General features: G+C 42.8%; 1 protein-coding gene across 1 annotated transcript in view; it reads right to left on the bottom strand.

Annotated features, from left to right (window-relative positions):
- cacna2d2b (calcium channel, voltage-dependent, alpha 2/delta subunit 2b) overlaps positions 1-15,095 on the bottom strand; it is a gene marked incomplete at its 5' end in the record, with an annotated part of 104,793 nt that extends 89,698 nt beyond the window's left edge. Inside the window, 2 exons of the mRNA XM_084173246.1 lie at positions 10,452-10,533; positions 14,980-15,095. Coding sequence (XP_084029372.1) covers positions 10,452-10,533; positions 14,980-15,095 — 198 coding nt within the window. The remainder of the gene's footprint in view (positions 1-10,451; positions 10,534-14,979) is intronic.

The following is a 15,095-nucleotide window of genomic DNA, read 5'->3' as shown; positions in this document are numbered from 1 at the left end:
ACCAACTCCATATTAATGCCCTTTATTTTTGAAAGAGATGTTCGACGAGCAGATTTCCACATACTTTTGGTCATGTAGTGTATGTGTCATCAAAAAGAATGGAGGACAAAGGCACTCTATACACAAGCGACTCCGGGATGCTGACCTTCTAGGCAGAGTTGCAAAGAAAAAGTCCAGTGTCTGTGTTCTTTTGCCCATCTTAATCTTTTCTTTTTATTGGCCAGTCTGAAATATGGCTTTTTCTTTGCAACTCTGCCTAGAAGGTCAGCATCCCGGAGTCGCCTCTTCACTGTTGACGTTGAGACTGGTGTTATGCGGGTACTATTTAATGAAGCTGCCAGTTGAGGACCTGTGAGGCGTCTGTTTCTCAAACTAGACACTAATGTATTTGTCCTCTTGCTCAGTTGTGCACCGGGGCCTCCCACTCCTCTTTCTATTCTGGTTAGAGCCAGTTTGCGCTGTTCTGTGAAGGGAGTAGTACACAGCGTTGTACGAGATCTTCAGTTTCTTGGCAATTTCTCGCATGGAATAGCCTTCATTTCTCAGAACAAGAATAGACTGACGAGTTTCAGAAGAAAGTTATTTGTTTCTGGCCATTCTGAGCCTGTAATCGAACCCACAATCGCTGATGCTCCAGATTCTCAACTAGTCTCAAGAAGGCCAGTTGTATTGCTTCTTTAATCAGCACAACAGTTTTCAGCTGTGCTAACATAATTGCAAAAGGGTTTTCTAATGATCAATTAGCCTTTTAAAATGATAAACTTGTATTAGCAAACACAACGTGCCATTGGAACACAGGACTGATGGTTGCTGATAATGGGCCTCTGTACGCCTATGTAGATATTCCATTTAAAATCAGCCGTTTCCAGCTACAATAGCCATTTACAACATTAACAATGTCTATACTGTATTTAAGTTATTTTAATGGACAAAGAAATTGTTTTTCTTTCGAAAACAAGGAAATGTCTAAGTGACCCCAAACTTTTGAACGGTAGTGTATATAATGCCTTTATTTGTATGGCATGTTCAATGGAAACAAAGACTGAAAACAATATGTGTGTTGACTGTGGTAGGGCAGGGCCTGTGATGTCTGCTAAATGAACAACTTGATTTCATTGGCATGGTGCTGCCATAGATTGGCATGGCACAGCCATAGCCTTGGCTACTAAGCACAGATAAATACAACTCAAAACATGTTATATTATGTTCTTTTGAAATAAATTGCCTTGTATCATGTTTTTTTATGACCTTCCTAAATGAAATATGAATAGATTTATTTGTGATTGTGTATATTAACACTAGAAAGTCAGAGAGCATCATAATATCTCAAAACAAATTCAAATGTTTAATTACTGCCATTTTTTAAGTCATGTCCCCCTTGTCCTTGACTTTTCCTAAATAAGTCTTAAAAAACACACTGTCATTGTTAGAATCTTAATTTCACAAACAGAACTGGAGTTATAACCAGTTTTAGGAGGGCATGTAATTTTTGGATTGATTTCCCCTGGCCTGCTCCGCTCCTTCTCCAAAACTTGAATGTGCCATGCCCGGTTGATAATCACCCCGATAATTGCCTTAAAACTGAACCTAAACTATACTGAAACTAATTTCACACATATAACAACAGATGAAATAAATGAAGTTTAGTACGATGGGGAGAAAAGGGGAGAATGGGTGAGTTGATGAGTGAGGGGAAGCGAACAATGCATAATTATCTAATCACTAATTGTGAATGAAGAACAGGGCAGGCCATTCTATTGTATTCAACTATTCTAATTATAATCTCAAAACGGTGCACCCTATATCAGTCCACCAAATCCAATCAGTTTTATTAGTCTACTCTAGGCCTACTTGGAGTAGGATACACAGTGAGAGCGCGCATAATTTACAATGGCAAGACCAAGACAAATGGATGCACATGCTGCGTTAGCGTTGCTATAAGATCTGAATGAAAACGACTCAGATGTCGGGGAAAACATTTATCATGACATCTCTGATTATTGTGCTACACTGTTTATTGATTTATCAAAGGCATTTGAATCAGTTGACCATGAATTGTTGCTAGCTAGACTCAGTAACATTAGTCTCAGTGAAGGGGCAGTAAATTGGTTTAGGAACTATCTTTCTGACAGAACACAATGTGTATATGCTGACAATCACAAGTCTAGCTTTGTTGAGATTAATAGAGGTGTGCCCCAGGGTTCCATTTTAGCTCCTGTGTTCTCAATTGGGTTACAACCAGCAAAGTTGCATCTACATGCAGATGATACAGTCATACAGTGAGGGAAAAAAGTATTGGATCCCCTGCTGATTTTGTACGTTTGCCAACTGACAAAGAAATGATCAGTCTATAATTTTAATGGTAGGTTTATTTGAACAGTGAGAGACAGAATAACAAACAAAAAATCCAGAAAAACGCATGTCAAAAATGTTATAAATTGATTTGCATTTTAATGAGGGAAATAAGTATTTGACCCCCTCTCAATCAGAAAGATTTCTGGCTCCCAGGTGTCTTTTATACAGGTAATGAGCTGAGATTAGGAGCACACTCTTAAAGGGAGTGCTCCTAATCTCAGCTTGTTACCTGTATAAAAGACACCTGTCCACAGAAGCAATCAATCAATCAGATTCCAAACTCTCCACCATGGCCAAGACCAAAGAGCTCTCCAAGGATGTCAGGGACAAGATTGTAGACCTACACAAGCCTGGAATGGGCTACAAGACCATCGCCAAGCAACTTGGTGAGAAGGTGACAACAGTTGGTGCGATTATTCGCAAATGGAAGAAACACAAAATAACTGTCAATCTCCCTCGGCCTGGGGCTCCATGCAAGATCTCACCTAGTGGAGTTGCAATGATCATGAGAACAGTGAGGAATCAGCCCAGAACTACACAGGAGGATATTGTCAATGACCTTAAGGCAGCTGGGACCATAGTCACCAAGAAAACAATTGGTAACACACTACGCCATGAAGGACTGAAATCCTGCAGCGCATGCAAGGTCCCCCTGCTCAAGAAAGCACATATACAGGGCCGTCTGAAGTTTGCTAATGAACATCTGAATGATTCAGAGGAGAACTGGGTGAAAGTGTTGTGGTCAGATGAGACCAAAATCGAGCTCTTTGGCATCAACTCAACTCGCCGTGTTTGGAGGAGGAGGAATGCTGCCTATGACCCCAAGAACACCATACCCACCATCAAACATTGAGGTGGAAACATTATGTTTTGGGGGTGTTTTTCTGCTAAGGGGACAGGACAACTTCACAGCATCAAAGGGACGATGGACGGGGCCATGTACCATCAAATCTTGGGTGAGAACCTCCCTCAGCCAGGGCATTGAAAATGGGTTGTGGATGGGTATTCCAGCATGACAATGACCCAAAACACACGGCCAAGGCAACAAAGGAGTGGCTCAAGAATAAGCACTTTAAGGTCCTGGAGTGGCCTAGCCAGTCTCCAGACCTTAATCCCATCGAGAATCTGTGGAGGGAGCTGAAGGTTTGAGTTGCCAAACGTCAGCCTCGAAACCTTAATGACTTGGAGAAGATCTGCAAAGAGGAGTGGAACAAAATCCCTCCTGAGATGTGTGCAAACCTGGTGGCAAATTACAAGAAACGTCTGACCTCTGTGATTGCCAACAAGGGTTTTGCCACCAAGTACTAAGTCATGTTTTGCAGAGGGGTCAAATACTTATTTCCCTCACTGTATATTCATGCACTCCTTCTCTGGTTCAGGTTGTTGAAGAGCTCCAGACTGCTTTTCAGTCACTGCAGGCCTCCCTTTATGGTCTCAAACGGGCCTTTACCAGAGCTCGCACTCAGCCAGAGAAGGTTAGCATTGTCACATCTGGTGGCTTATCCATTGAAAAAGTGTCACCCTACAAATACCTAGGTATATGGTTGGATGACAAGCTGTCCTTTAAAGTTCATATGGATAATCTTGTGAGGAGGCTTAAATTGAAATTGGGTTTTTATTTTCGTAATAAGGCTTGCTTCCCGCTTAAGGCTAGAAAGAAGCTTGTTCAGGCCACTATTCTCTCTGTAATTGATTATGGTGACTTGTTGTATATGCATGCAGCCTCCTCTGTCTTACAGAAACTGGAATCTGTTTATCATGCTTCCTTGCGCTTTATTACAAATGCCAAGTCACTCACCCACCATAGCACCTTGTACCAAATGGTGGGTTGGACCTCACTTTATATGCACAGAAAGTTACATTTGTATGTGTTCATCTACAAAGCCACTTTGGGTAAACTCCCTCTACCTCTGTAGTCTGGTCTCCTTCACCACCAGCAGTTACCATACCCAGTCTGCTAGGTGGTTGCTACTTAAAGTCCCCAGGACATTTACAGTATTAGGCAAGACTGCATTCTCGTCTTGTGCACCAGAGGCATGGAATAGTCTACAATCCATGCTTCATCTAGATATGTTAATGCCACTGAATTAATTTACAATTTTGATGGGAGACTGTTACAGAGGAGTGTAAATGCTTTTTTTAGGCTGGATCATATTTTTGTATTGTATTGTTGTATGTTTTAATTCTGTAATGTATTGATTGTTACTGCCTTCTTGGCCAGGTCTCCTTTGAAAAAGAGACTCTGGGTCTCAATAGACTTTTCCTGAACAGCTTTCCATATCTGGGAAAGGATCCATATCGGGCAGCAGGTGAGCGAGTGTCGGATATTGTTTTGGATCAGATGGCATGGCTGTACTAGGTGAAAGGAGGAACTAGGCGCTGGCCTGTTGCTGTGTTCTACAACATGCTTGACTTGGCTGCTTTCAACGCACACGTGTTGTTCAAGCAGTGCATGAACAACACCCATGAGCAGGAGAGACTTCATCATGAGTCTGGCACACGGGCTACGTGAGAGACATATGAGGGCCAAGAGAGCAGCAAAGATTGAACGCGAGCCATTGCTCGAGCCAAATTGCGCACAGCTCCGGGGAGGAGAAGCTGCAAGGTGGGCAGAACCCACGACACCTGTTTCAGCTCCAAGCGACTTGTTTGTGGGAAGTGTTGCAATCAAGTGAAAGTGTTGAAGATTTGTGGTGACTGTTAGGACAAGGGATAACAGCTAAATGAGATCCAACTGTTGCGTGAAGATGCACACCATACTGTAAGCATGAGCGAGGCCACAAATAATGTGTCCAATAACTGACAATAATATACTATTTTTGACCACTGTCATATCGACACTTATATTCATTATATAATGCCATTATTGCTTTTGTGCTGATTTTCACTATTCACAAGCACGCTTGGCACCTATACTGATATTTAGGCTAATGATATTTTCTGATATTTTCTTCATTGACTGTGTGTCTTGCAGCTTGGGTATTTTCATTTGTTTTGTCGTTATAAAAAGTAGCTTTTACTGTGTTTCAATGCACATGCTTTTTATTTAATAGTTGTAACAAAGGCCCTCCATGAATAAAATAGATTTTACACTTGAAATTCAGTTTTTGGTGTTTTTTTTGTTTTTACATACACTGTATAGCCTACAGTTACATAAACTAATGAAAATATTACGTTTTTTCAAATATTTACATTTAGTATTGTAATGTTACCGAACACCTTCATAAACACAACCAAATCACATTGGCACAAAAGGGTGGTTCAATGAGGCCAGGCTGTCCTAGTTAAATTGATTTATTAGACTGGTGGCTATTGGTACTCCTCGAGGCCCGGCTATTCTACTGTTAAATATGCACACTGTCATTTTGACCGTCATGGCGCTTTGAGGATGAAATGCTCAGAACATTTTAGTATTTTATGATATTTGTCTGAAAGTACTGATAGAGTGTAAAATACACATATTTAGGAAAAGTCAGGGACAGGTGGGTTCAAGGTTTTTATTAAAATTAGGTTATTGAAATTACAAAGTTGAAAACAGATTGAGCGTCTTGGTGTTCACTAATTTTAGATTCAGGCTGTAACACAACAAAATGTGGAAAAAGTCAAGGTGTGTGAATACTTACTGAAGGCACTGTATAATATATATACAGTACCAGTCAAAAGTTTGGACACACCTACTCATTCAAGGGTTTTTCTTTATTTGTACTATTTTCTACATTGTACAATAATAGTGAAGACATCACAACTATGAAATAACACATATGGAATCACGTAGTAACCATAAAAGTGTTAAACAAATCAAAATATATTTTACATTTTAGATTCTTAAATGTAGCCACGCTTTGCCTTGATAACAGCTTTGCACACTCTCGGCATTCTCTCAACCAGCTTCATGAGGAATGCTTTTCCAACAGTCTTGAAGGAGTTCCCACATTTGCTGAGCTGTTGTTGGATTCTTTTCCTTCACTCTGCGGTCCAACTAATCCCAAACCATTTCAATTGGGTTGAGGTCGGGTGATTGTTGAGGCCAGGTCATCTGATGCAGAACTCCATCTCTCTCCTTCTTGGTCAAATAGCCCTTACACAGCCTGGTGGTGTGTTTTCGGTCATTGTCCTGTTGAAAAACAAATGATAGTCCCACTATGCCCAAACCAGATGGGATGGCGTTTCGCTGCAGAATGCTGTGGTAGCCATGCTGGTTAAGTGTGCCTTGAATTCTAAATAAATCACTGACAGTGTCACCAGCAAAGCACCCCCACACCTCCACCATGCTTCACGGTGGGAACCACACATGCGGAGATCATCCGTTCACCTACTCTACGTCTCACAAAGACACAGCGGTTGGAACCAAAAATCTCAAATTTGCACTCATCAGACCAAAGGACAGATTTCCACCGGTCTAATGTCCATTGCTCATGTTTCTTGGCCCAAGCAAGTCTCTTCTTCTTATTGGTGTCCTTTAGTAGTGGTTTCTTTACAGCAATTCGACCATGAAGGCCTGATTCACGCAGTCTCCTCTGAACAGTTGATATTGACTTTAATGAACTTACCCTCTGCAGCAGAAGTAACTCTGGGTCTTCCTTTCCTGTGGCGGTACTCCTGAGAGCCAGTTTCATCATAGCGCTTGATGGTTTTTGCGACTGCACTTGAAGAAACTTTCAAAGTTCTTGACATTTTCCGGATTAACTGATCTTCAAGTCTTAAAGTAATAATGGACTGTTGTTGCTTATATTTACAACAGGAGTATAGCCTACCTGGCTGGCATGAAAATAAACCACGGGAAATGCGTCCTCCATTCTCTAATTAAGTGCATAGATGACATATATTTTTTCCCGCTGCCTGTTTCGATACAGGTGCATGATAATGGTCCATTCTAAATCAAAACAAATTTCACACATATATTATTTACTATATGTAAAGACAAGATTAAATCAAGAATAGCCTGATGGGTGACAATATTAGCTTATCACTTGTGAATGATATATTATCACTTGTGAATGATGGCTAGCATAAGAAACAATGCCTTTTTTTGCGACTTTTTCTAATCATAGTCGCACACCTCATGTAGCCTAGCCCATAGGCCTATGTGTTTTAATAAGGTTTGTATCACAACTAAAGTGGCCAAATAACTTCTTAAAATTAAGCACATTAATCCGATTTACAAGGGGTGTAGAGCCTAATTGGCATACAGATGCCTTACAACCTGGAATTAAAATTGATTTTGTATCATTTGATTTACACAACATGCCTACCACTTTGAAGATGCAAAATATTAACAAGAAATAAGACAGAGTTGGATCGGTTCCACTGGTGTACAGCAATCTTTAAGTCATACCACAGATTCTCAATTGGATTGAGGTCTGGGCTTTGACTAGGCCATTCCAAGACATTTAACTGTTTCCCCTTAAACCCCTTGAGTGTTGCTTTAGCAGTATGCTTAGGGTCATTGTCCTGCTGGAAGGTGAACCTCCGTCCCAGTCTCAAATCTCTGGAAGACTGAAACAGGTTTCCCTCAAGAATTTCCCTGTATTTAGCACCATCCATCATTCCTTCAATTCTGACCAGTTTCCCAGTCCCTGCCGATGAAAAACATCCCCACAGCATGATGCTGCCACCACCATGCTTCACTGTGGGGATGGTGTTCTCGGGGTGATGAGAGGTGTTGGGTTTGCGCCAGACATAGAGTTTTCCTTGATGGCCAAAAAGCTCAATTTCAGTCTCATCTGACCAGATTACCTTCTTCCATATGTTTGGGGAGTCTCCCACATGCCTTTTGGCGAACACCAAATGTGTTTGCTTATTTTTTTCTTTAAAGTGGTCCTATGGACATATACTCCAATCTCCATTGTGGAGCTTTGTAGCTCCTTCAGGGTTATCTTTGGTCTCTTTGTTGCCGCTCTGATTAATGCCCTCCTTGCCTGGTCCGTGAGTTTTGGTGGGCGGCCCTCTCTTGGCAGGTTTGTTGTGGTGCCATATTCTTTCCATTTTTTAATAATGGATTTAATGGTGCTCCGTGGGATGTTCAAAGTTTCAGATATTTTTGTATAACCCAACCCTGATCTGTACTTCTCCACAACTTTGTCCCTGACCTGTTTGGAGAGCGTGGCGGATGTGTTGTTGCCTATCCTCACCACCTGCGGGCTACCCGTCAGGAAGTCCAGGATCCAGTTGCAGAGGGAGGTGTTCAGTCCCAGGGTCCTTAGCTTAGTGATGAGCTTGGAGGGCACTATGGTGGTGAACACTGAGCTGTTGTCAATGTACAGCATTCTCACGTAGGTGTTCTTTTTATCCAGGTGGGAAAGGGCAGTGTGGAGTGCAATAGAGATTGTGACCAGCCATTTAAAGCATTTCATGGCTACAGATGTGAGTGCTACGGGGCGGTAGTCATTTAGGCTGGTTACCTTGGCTTTCTTGGGCACAGGGACTATGGTGGTCTGCTTGAAACATGTAGGTATTACAGACTGTATGCATCTTTGTATGAGTCTCTGTGTGTGGAGTAAAGGTGATCCAGAGTTGTTTTTACCCTAGTTGCACAGGTGACATGCTGGTAGAAATGAGGTCAGTTTTCCTGCATTAAAATCACTGGCCACTAGGAGTGCTGCCTCTGGATGAGCATTTTCTTGTTTGCTTATGGCCCTATACAGCTAGTTGAGTGCGGTCTTAGTGCCAGCATCGGTTTGTGGTGGTAAATAGACAGCTACTAAAAATATAGATGAAAAATCTCTTGGTAAAATAGTATGGTCTACAGCTTATCATGAGGTATTCTAACTCAGGCGAGCAGAACCTAGAGACTTCCAGGTGTTGTTAAGAAAGAGACACACCCCTCCCCCCTGAGCTTACCAGACGCTGATGTTCTGTCTTGCCGATGCACAGAAAACCCAACTAACTGTATATTATCCATGTCCTTGTTCAGTCATGACTACGAGAAGCATATAATATTACAGTTCTTCAGGTCCCGTTGATAGGATCGTTTTGAACGGAGCTCGTCCAGCTTATTCTCCCGTGATTGCACGTTGGCCAATAGAACAGAGGGTAGAGGCGGTCTAACCACTTGCCAAAGTAGTCTCGTCAGATATCCCGCATGTCGGCCTCTATAACGCCGCCTCTTCCTTCTCTGTATGTCGGGGATTTGGGCCTGGTCCGGAATGAGCAGTAAGTCCTTCGCTGCCAACTCATTGAAGTAGAAATCCTCATCCAAATCGAGGTTAGTGATTGCTGTTCTAATGTCCAGAAGCTCTTTTTGGACATAGGAAGCGATGGCGGAAACATGTTGTACAAAAAAGACAGACAAAATAGCACAATTGGTCAGGAGCCTGTAAAACAGCAGCTATTCCCTCCAGCGGCATTCTACTCGCAATTGAGTAGAAACTCAAGTTTGGGTAGAAACCACAGATAGATAAAGGTTCAGTTCAATTTATGTGCCTTTTTCAAATGAGCACAGGATTCTCCTGAGGCCTACACTGTGTAGCGCCAGGCTGTGGAACATTCGCTCCCAGGCTGTTTCAGACACTGGGCAGGATTATGGGTAAATGAATGAGGAAAAGGTGCATGGCTCCCATCGAGGATTTACTGCAGGCTGCCAGACCATCTGTTCTTCTCTGACACCAACACAGAGGAACACAGAGGACACGAGCCACGACCATCAGTCATCGCTCACTCACAGCATCGAGGACATGCATCCCTCACCATGTATAGGACCCAGTGGCCCACTACAGCTGATTCAAGTTTTACGATTCGGCTACTGTACAGTATATGTTAAAGGATGTTGTATTGTTCAGTCACCTGTCATAGTATGGTCACGGTCACAGGCACACACACATACATAGACACGCGCACACCCACACGTGCACACTCACAACTCTCTCAGTACAGAAGACACACCCACATATATATCTTACAGTACACAGAGGGCAACTCAGACACACATATTCTGAGACTTGACAATCAGGAGCAATGAGTTCAAAATATAGGTTACAATGTGATCCAATGAGAAAATGCAGGACAAACACACAGATTGACAAGCCGTCTCTCTCACTGTTGAACCATTATATGCGATAGCTTCTAGCCTGGGGAAGAGTGGTTAGGCAAGCACTCACCCCCTTTAGCTGCTGGGCTCCACTGATGTGCTGGAAGACTCTGTCGATCTCCTGCTCGATGCGCCTGGCCCAGTGCATTATTCTGTGGACACACAATATGGAGGTGAGGTATTACTTTAACCAATACCAGTACATCTGCAATTTAACCCCATCCAAACTGAGACAATAGGAGTGTGTTATGACCAGGACCTTGCTTGTGATCCCCATAATTAGCTTTAACAGTTCACATTCCCCTCCTAACACATGGAAATGACGACACCACTCTAACAATGATAAAGAGAGAAAGTGGAGGCTACGGGCCCTGGTCAAAATAAATGCACTACTTCGGGAATAGGGTGCCATTTGGGATGCAGACTTGGTCAAAAGTGGAACTGTATCTACAAGATATTCTGAGTCGAAGCAAAGGAACTCTCAGAGTAACAGTGGTGGTTCCGAGCCAAGAACATCAGTTTCCTCTCACTCCCTTGGTGGGGTTAGATTCTCTCCTGCAACAAACCCATAAGTAGAAGCACATTCAACCACCTGACTCCACACAAAAAAAAAAAGCAAAGCCCCAATGCTCGACTCAAGTACTTTAGGGAGCATTAATCATTGATGAGCCCATTCAGCAAGTAAAATATGAGGGCCATATTTTGTTGCTTCATCAGGCCTGAGAAATGCTGCAGTAAAGCAAGCACATCTAAAATGGTGGAGCAAGTCAATCGAAGGACACATTATTCTTACTATTGTAGTCCATTGCCTTATGCTACACTCAACAATCACAGCAAATACACTTCTGGAACAATCTTCAGTTACAGTGTTCCAAAAGAGGGTTCATCACTCCGATGCTAAACAGTAGATATAGTAGGTCACTAACACATCAAGATATATAGGCCTAGACTCTGCCAAGGGTATTATAAACAGACATTGCATTAAGAACACAGTCTATGCAGTTATCCATACTTGAACACTCTGTGAAATCAAGCCAAGGGCTATATATAGGCACACAATGTAGGTAGCAAGTATCAGATGAGTAATGACCAGCAGCACAAGAATCAAGCGGGTAACAACTGTAACAACTAGCCTACATTATAAACATTCTCGTGAATCATCGGCTATTGAGCCACAACACAGCCAGTCACAATGTAACCGACACCAGTACAGCTAGCTGAGAGAAGAGCCGATGCAGACAGATACTGTAGAAAGACAATGCATTCCACTACCAGACGTTGGCTGCTGGATGACACATCGAAGCACTATAAATGACTAACAGACTCATTAATGATTTAAAAATAGCCGTAGTCCTGTCTGATGCAAATTAGGCTACTGTGTGATGATTATGCAAGAGATGCTGGACACAGAACGACAGACATGATATGACCAAAGATGGTATTGTTTTAAAGGAGAGGTGGCAATAAATGAGTGTGTGTGACTAAACAGGCTTTGTTTCATGACTGTTACACTCAGAACTGCAGAGCACCCCCTGTCTGTTGACGAACACAGACAGACATAATATCTGATATAATATGACTAAAGATTGTCATTTTTTAAAGGAAGAGTAGGGTGGTAATAAATGCCTTTAGTATATGATAGTGCATGACTAAACAGGCCTGGTTACATGACTACTGCTAGTGCCCACAGAACTGCAGAACAGAGCAGAGCAGAAGCCCTGTCTCTGACTGTGGCACATCCTAAATGACACCCTTCTCCCTTTATAGTGCACTAGTTTTGACCAGGACCCATTATAGTGCACTACAAAAGTAGTGCACTAAATAGGGAATAGGGTGCCATTTGGGATGCTGCAGCTTGTGTGACTCAGAGCAGCTGAAGCCCGATCCTAGCTTTTCTTAGTGCGCTCCATTTCCCCTCCTCCTGGGCCCCCCTGGGACATCAGAGAACTGTGTGTTAAGGAGCTAGCTTCTGCCTGCCATGCTCCTGTCTCTCCTCTGTTACCTACCATACATACACACCCAGGGACTGGAGAGAGAGAGAGAGAGAGAAAGTAGCACTACACGGCCCGCTGTGACCCATATTCACCTCCAAAGAGAGAGGGAAGGAGAGAAGGAATGAGAGAAAGTTGGAGTGGATGAGATATACAGAGAGGTTGGGGTGAACGAGACGGGAAGAGGCAGGAGAGAGAGATTCTGAGGAAGAGCGAGTGTGAGAAAGAGACGGAGGGGAGGGAGGGATGGGGGCTGTGAGGGATGGAGAAAAGGGATAAACCCTGACTGCTGCAGTATTAATTCTTAATTGGACGGAGCTGCTGTTCTTCAGTGTAGCGATTCTGCTTCATTTAGCTTACATGAAGAGACCCAGGGCTGAGGGAAGTGGTGCTGATTCAATGCACTCACTCAGCAGATAACCAGAGGGAAGGAGAGGGCAGCCTTATGTACCCCCCACAATAACCCCCCCACACACACTCCACTCCCCCCTACACACACACCTCCCCTGCTGCTCCAAAGACCCTTGCTCTCATTGATACACAACAAACCACTCCCAGTAACTCCAGCTGTCATTGGCCCAGAGTTTCCTTCTACTGTCCCAAAGATCCCAGCCCCATCTGGTGAGAGCCTGCCTGCCTGACTGCAGTCTGGAGAAAGGCCCGGAAAGCTGTGGTCTCAAGTTAAGTGCCAGCTGTGCTTACGAGTGAAAGGGTTAAAGGTTGGAGAAGAAGAGCTGGGAAGAGGATGATTAAAAGTAGGTCACAATGTGATGACTATTCCACTATGGACAGATTGAGGATAATTTTGAACATGAATTTTGAACGCAGGCTTATTAAAATCAGCTTCAATCATAGCTAGAATGGCATTATTACTGTCGGGCTCACTGTAACTGCCAGAGTAAGCCAAGCATTACAACTGTAGGCTACTTACTTCCTTTAAGTCACAGTTACCTGTCTTGTTTCCGGCTAGTGTTTAATCTCCTCTCACAGACTAATTAGGGCACAGAGATTGTCTATTTGGGCTAATGGCTATAGAGGTTTTTATTGATTCATTCTATTGATCCATTTTTAAAGTAAGACATGCTTTAGCCCCAGATTACATTCCAGATCTGGTGGTCGTAGTCCCAGAAGCCACATAAGGAAGGGCCATATGTCTCAAGCTTCTCAGAGTAGGAGTGCTGATTTAGGATCAGTTTTGCCTTTTAGATCACAATGAATAAGATTATATGGACAGGGGGAACCTGATCCTAGATCAGCACTCCTCTGAAACCCTTGATCAATTTTAAAGTCTTTCAAAGAGAGGACTGGAGTGAGTGACTCCGTTGAGACAGTAGACTACACTAGAATGTATGTTGTTTGTGCAATAAAAACGGTTTATTAAATGTATTGAACAACAGTGTTCTGTATCCCTGCACACACAACCATCATGTCTCCTATAGAAAATGCAATCCCATCAAGTTGTCGGCAAACCATCAAGATATGTTGATGGTTTGATACATCTGCATTGCTTGCAGTTTGGGGTTTTCGGCTGGGTTTCTGTATAGCACTTTGTGACATCTGCTGATGTAAAAAGATCTTTATAAATACATTTGATTGATTGATATGTATGTCGTTCTGTACAAAGTACCAAACAAAACCACACACCTCATAGGCTACCTAACTAGACCTACATCCCAAATAAAAGCATGTCCACATAATGTTGTTGTGTCATTCTGATTCAACGTGCTTGAATCCCAAACAAAAGCTAAAGATTTTACAGCAGTAGAAGTAGTGGATCATGGCTATATACTACCATGTCCTCCACTATATTCCCTCAGGACTGTGACTGTCTGGAAGGAAACAAAAAATAGTGATGCTGCCCACTTTGATCAAAGACAGCAGCCAGCACTGCATTGACATCATGAGACACACAGAGATGTTGTGACGACGAAACTCTCATTGAGCCTCATATGAACACAACAACCATCAATTAGGTGGCAAGCAGCCTGCTCTTGCCAACCAGACTGTTGACAGATACTGGGTGGCAAGCAAACAGTATTGTTTGTGCCAATGATATGACAAAAATAATAATTCTAATACATTTACATTTTAGTCATTTAGCAGACGTTCTTATACAGAGCGATTTAAAGGAGCAATTAGGGTTACGTGCCTTGCTCAAGGGCACATGGACAGATTTTTCACCTAGTCAGCTCGGGAGTTCGAACCAGCAACCTTTCAGTTAACGGCCCAACGCTCTTAACTGTTAGACTAAATGGTAAATGATACATGTAGTCAATGGTAAATGGTAATTGGTGAATAGTAAATAGTACCGTGTTTGTATGTGATTCCTTCATGTATTGTGATATGACAGAAAGCAACGGTCCACATCCCTTAAACATCCTATATTGGCTGTTTTATTGCCCGTTCCTCGTTTGCCAGAGCAGTCGCAGCATAGCGAGAAATATGTTCACGTCAGAAATACAATGTGAGTAACCTAATTTGAAGAAAGGAAACCAGAGGTGGTACACCAGCACAATGACCGTCACCCAACGTGGCATTCAAATGCCGGACCTCAAAATACGCATGTTGTGTGTGACAGCTGAGCAGCCAGTGATATAGAATACTTACGTGTATTGCTGGGGGAACGTGAGACCATCCGCGCCAGGCCACTGTACATTGAAAATCAAGATAATCTGGAACGATACCAAGCAGACAATGCTGCAAGACGGAGTGCATATCGCCAT

This window comes from Coregonus lavaretus (genome assembly GCF_964263955.1).
Source record: "Coregonus lavaretus genome assembly, chromosome: 12".
Lineage (NCBI taxonomy): Eukaryota > Metazoa > Chordata > Actinopteri > Salmoniformes > Salmonidae > Coregonus > Coregonus lavaretus.
This window is presented reverse-complemented; position numbering and strand designations above follow the sequence as displayed.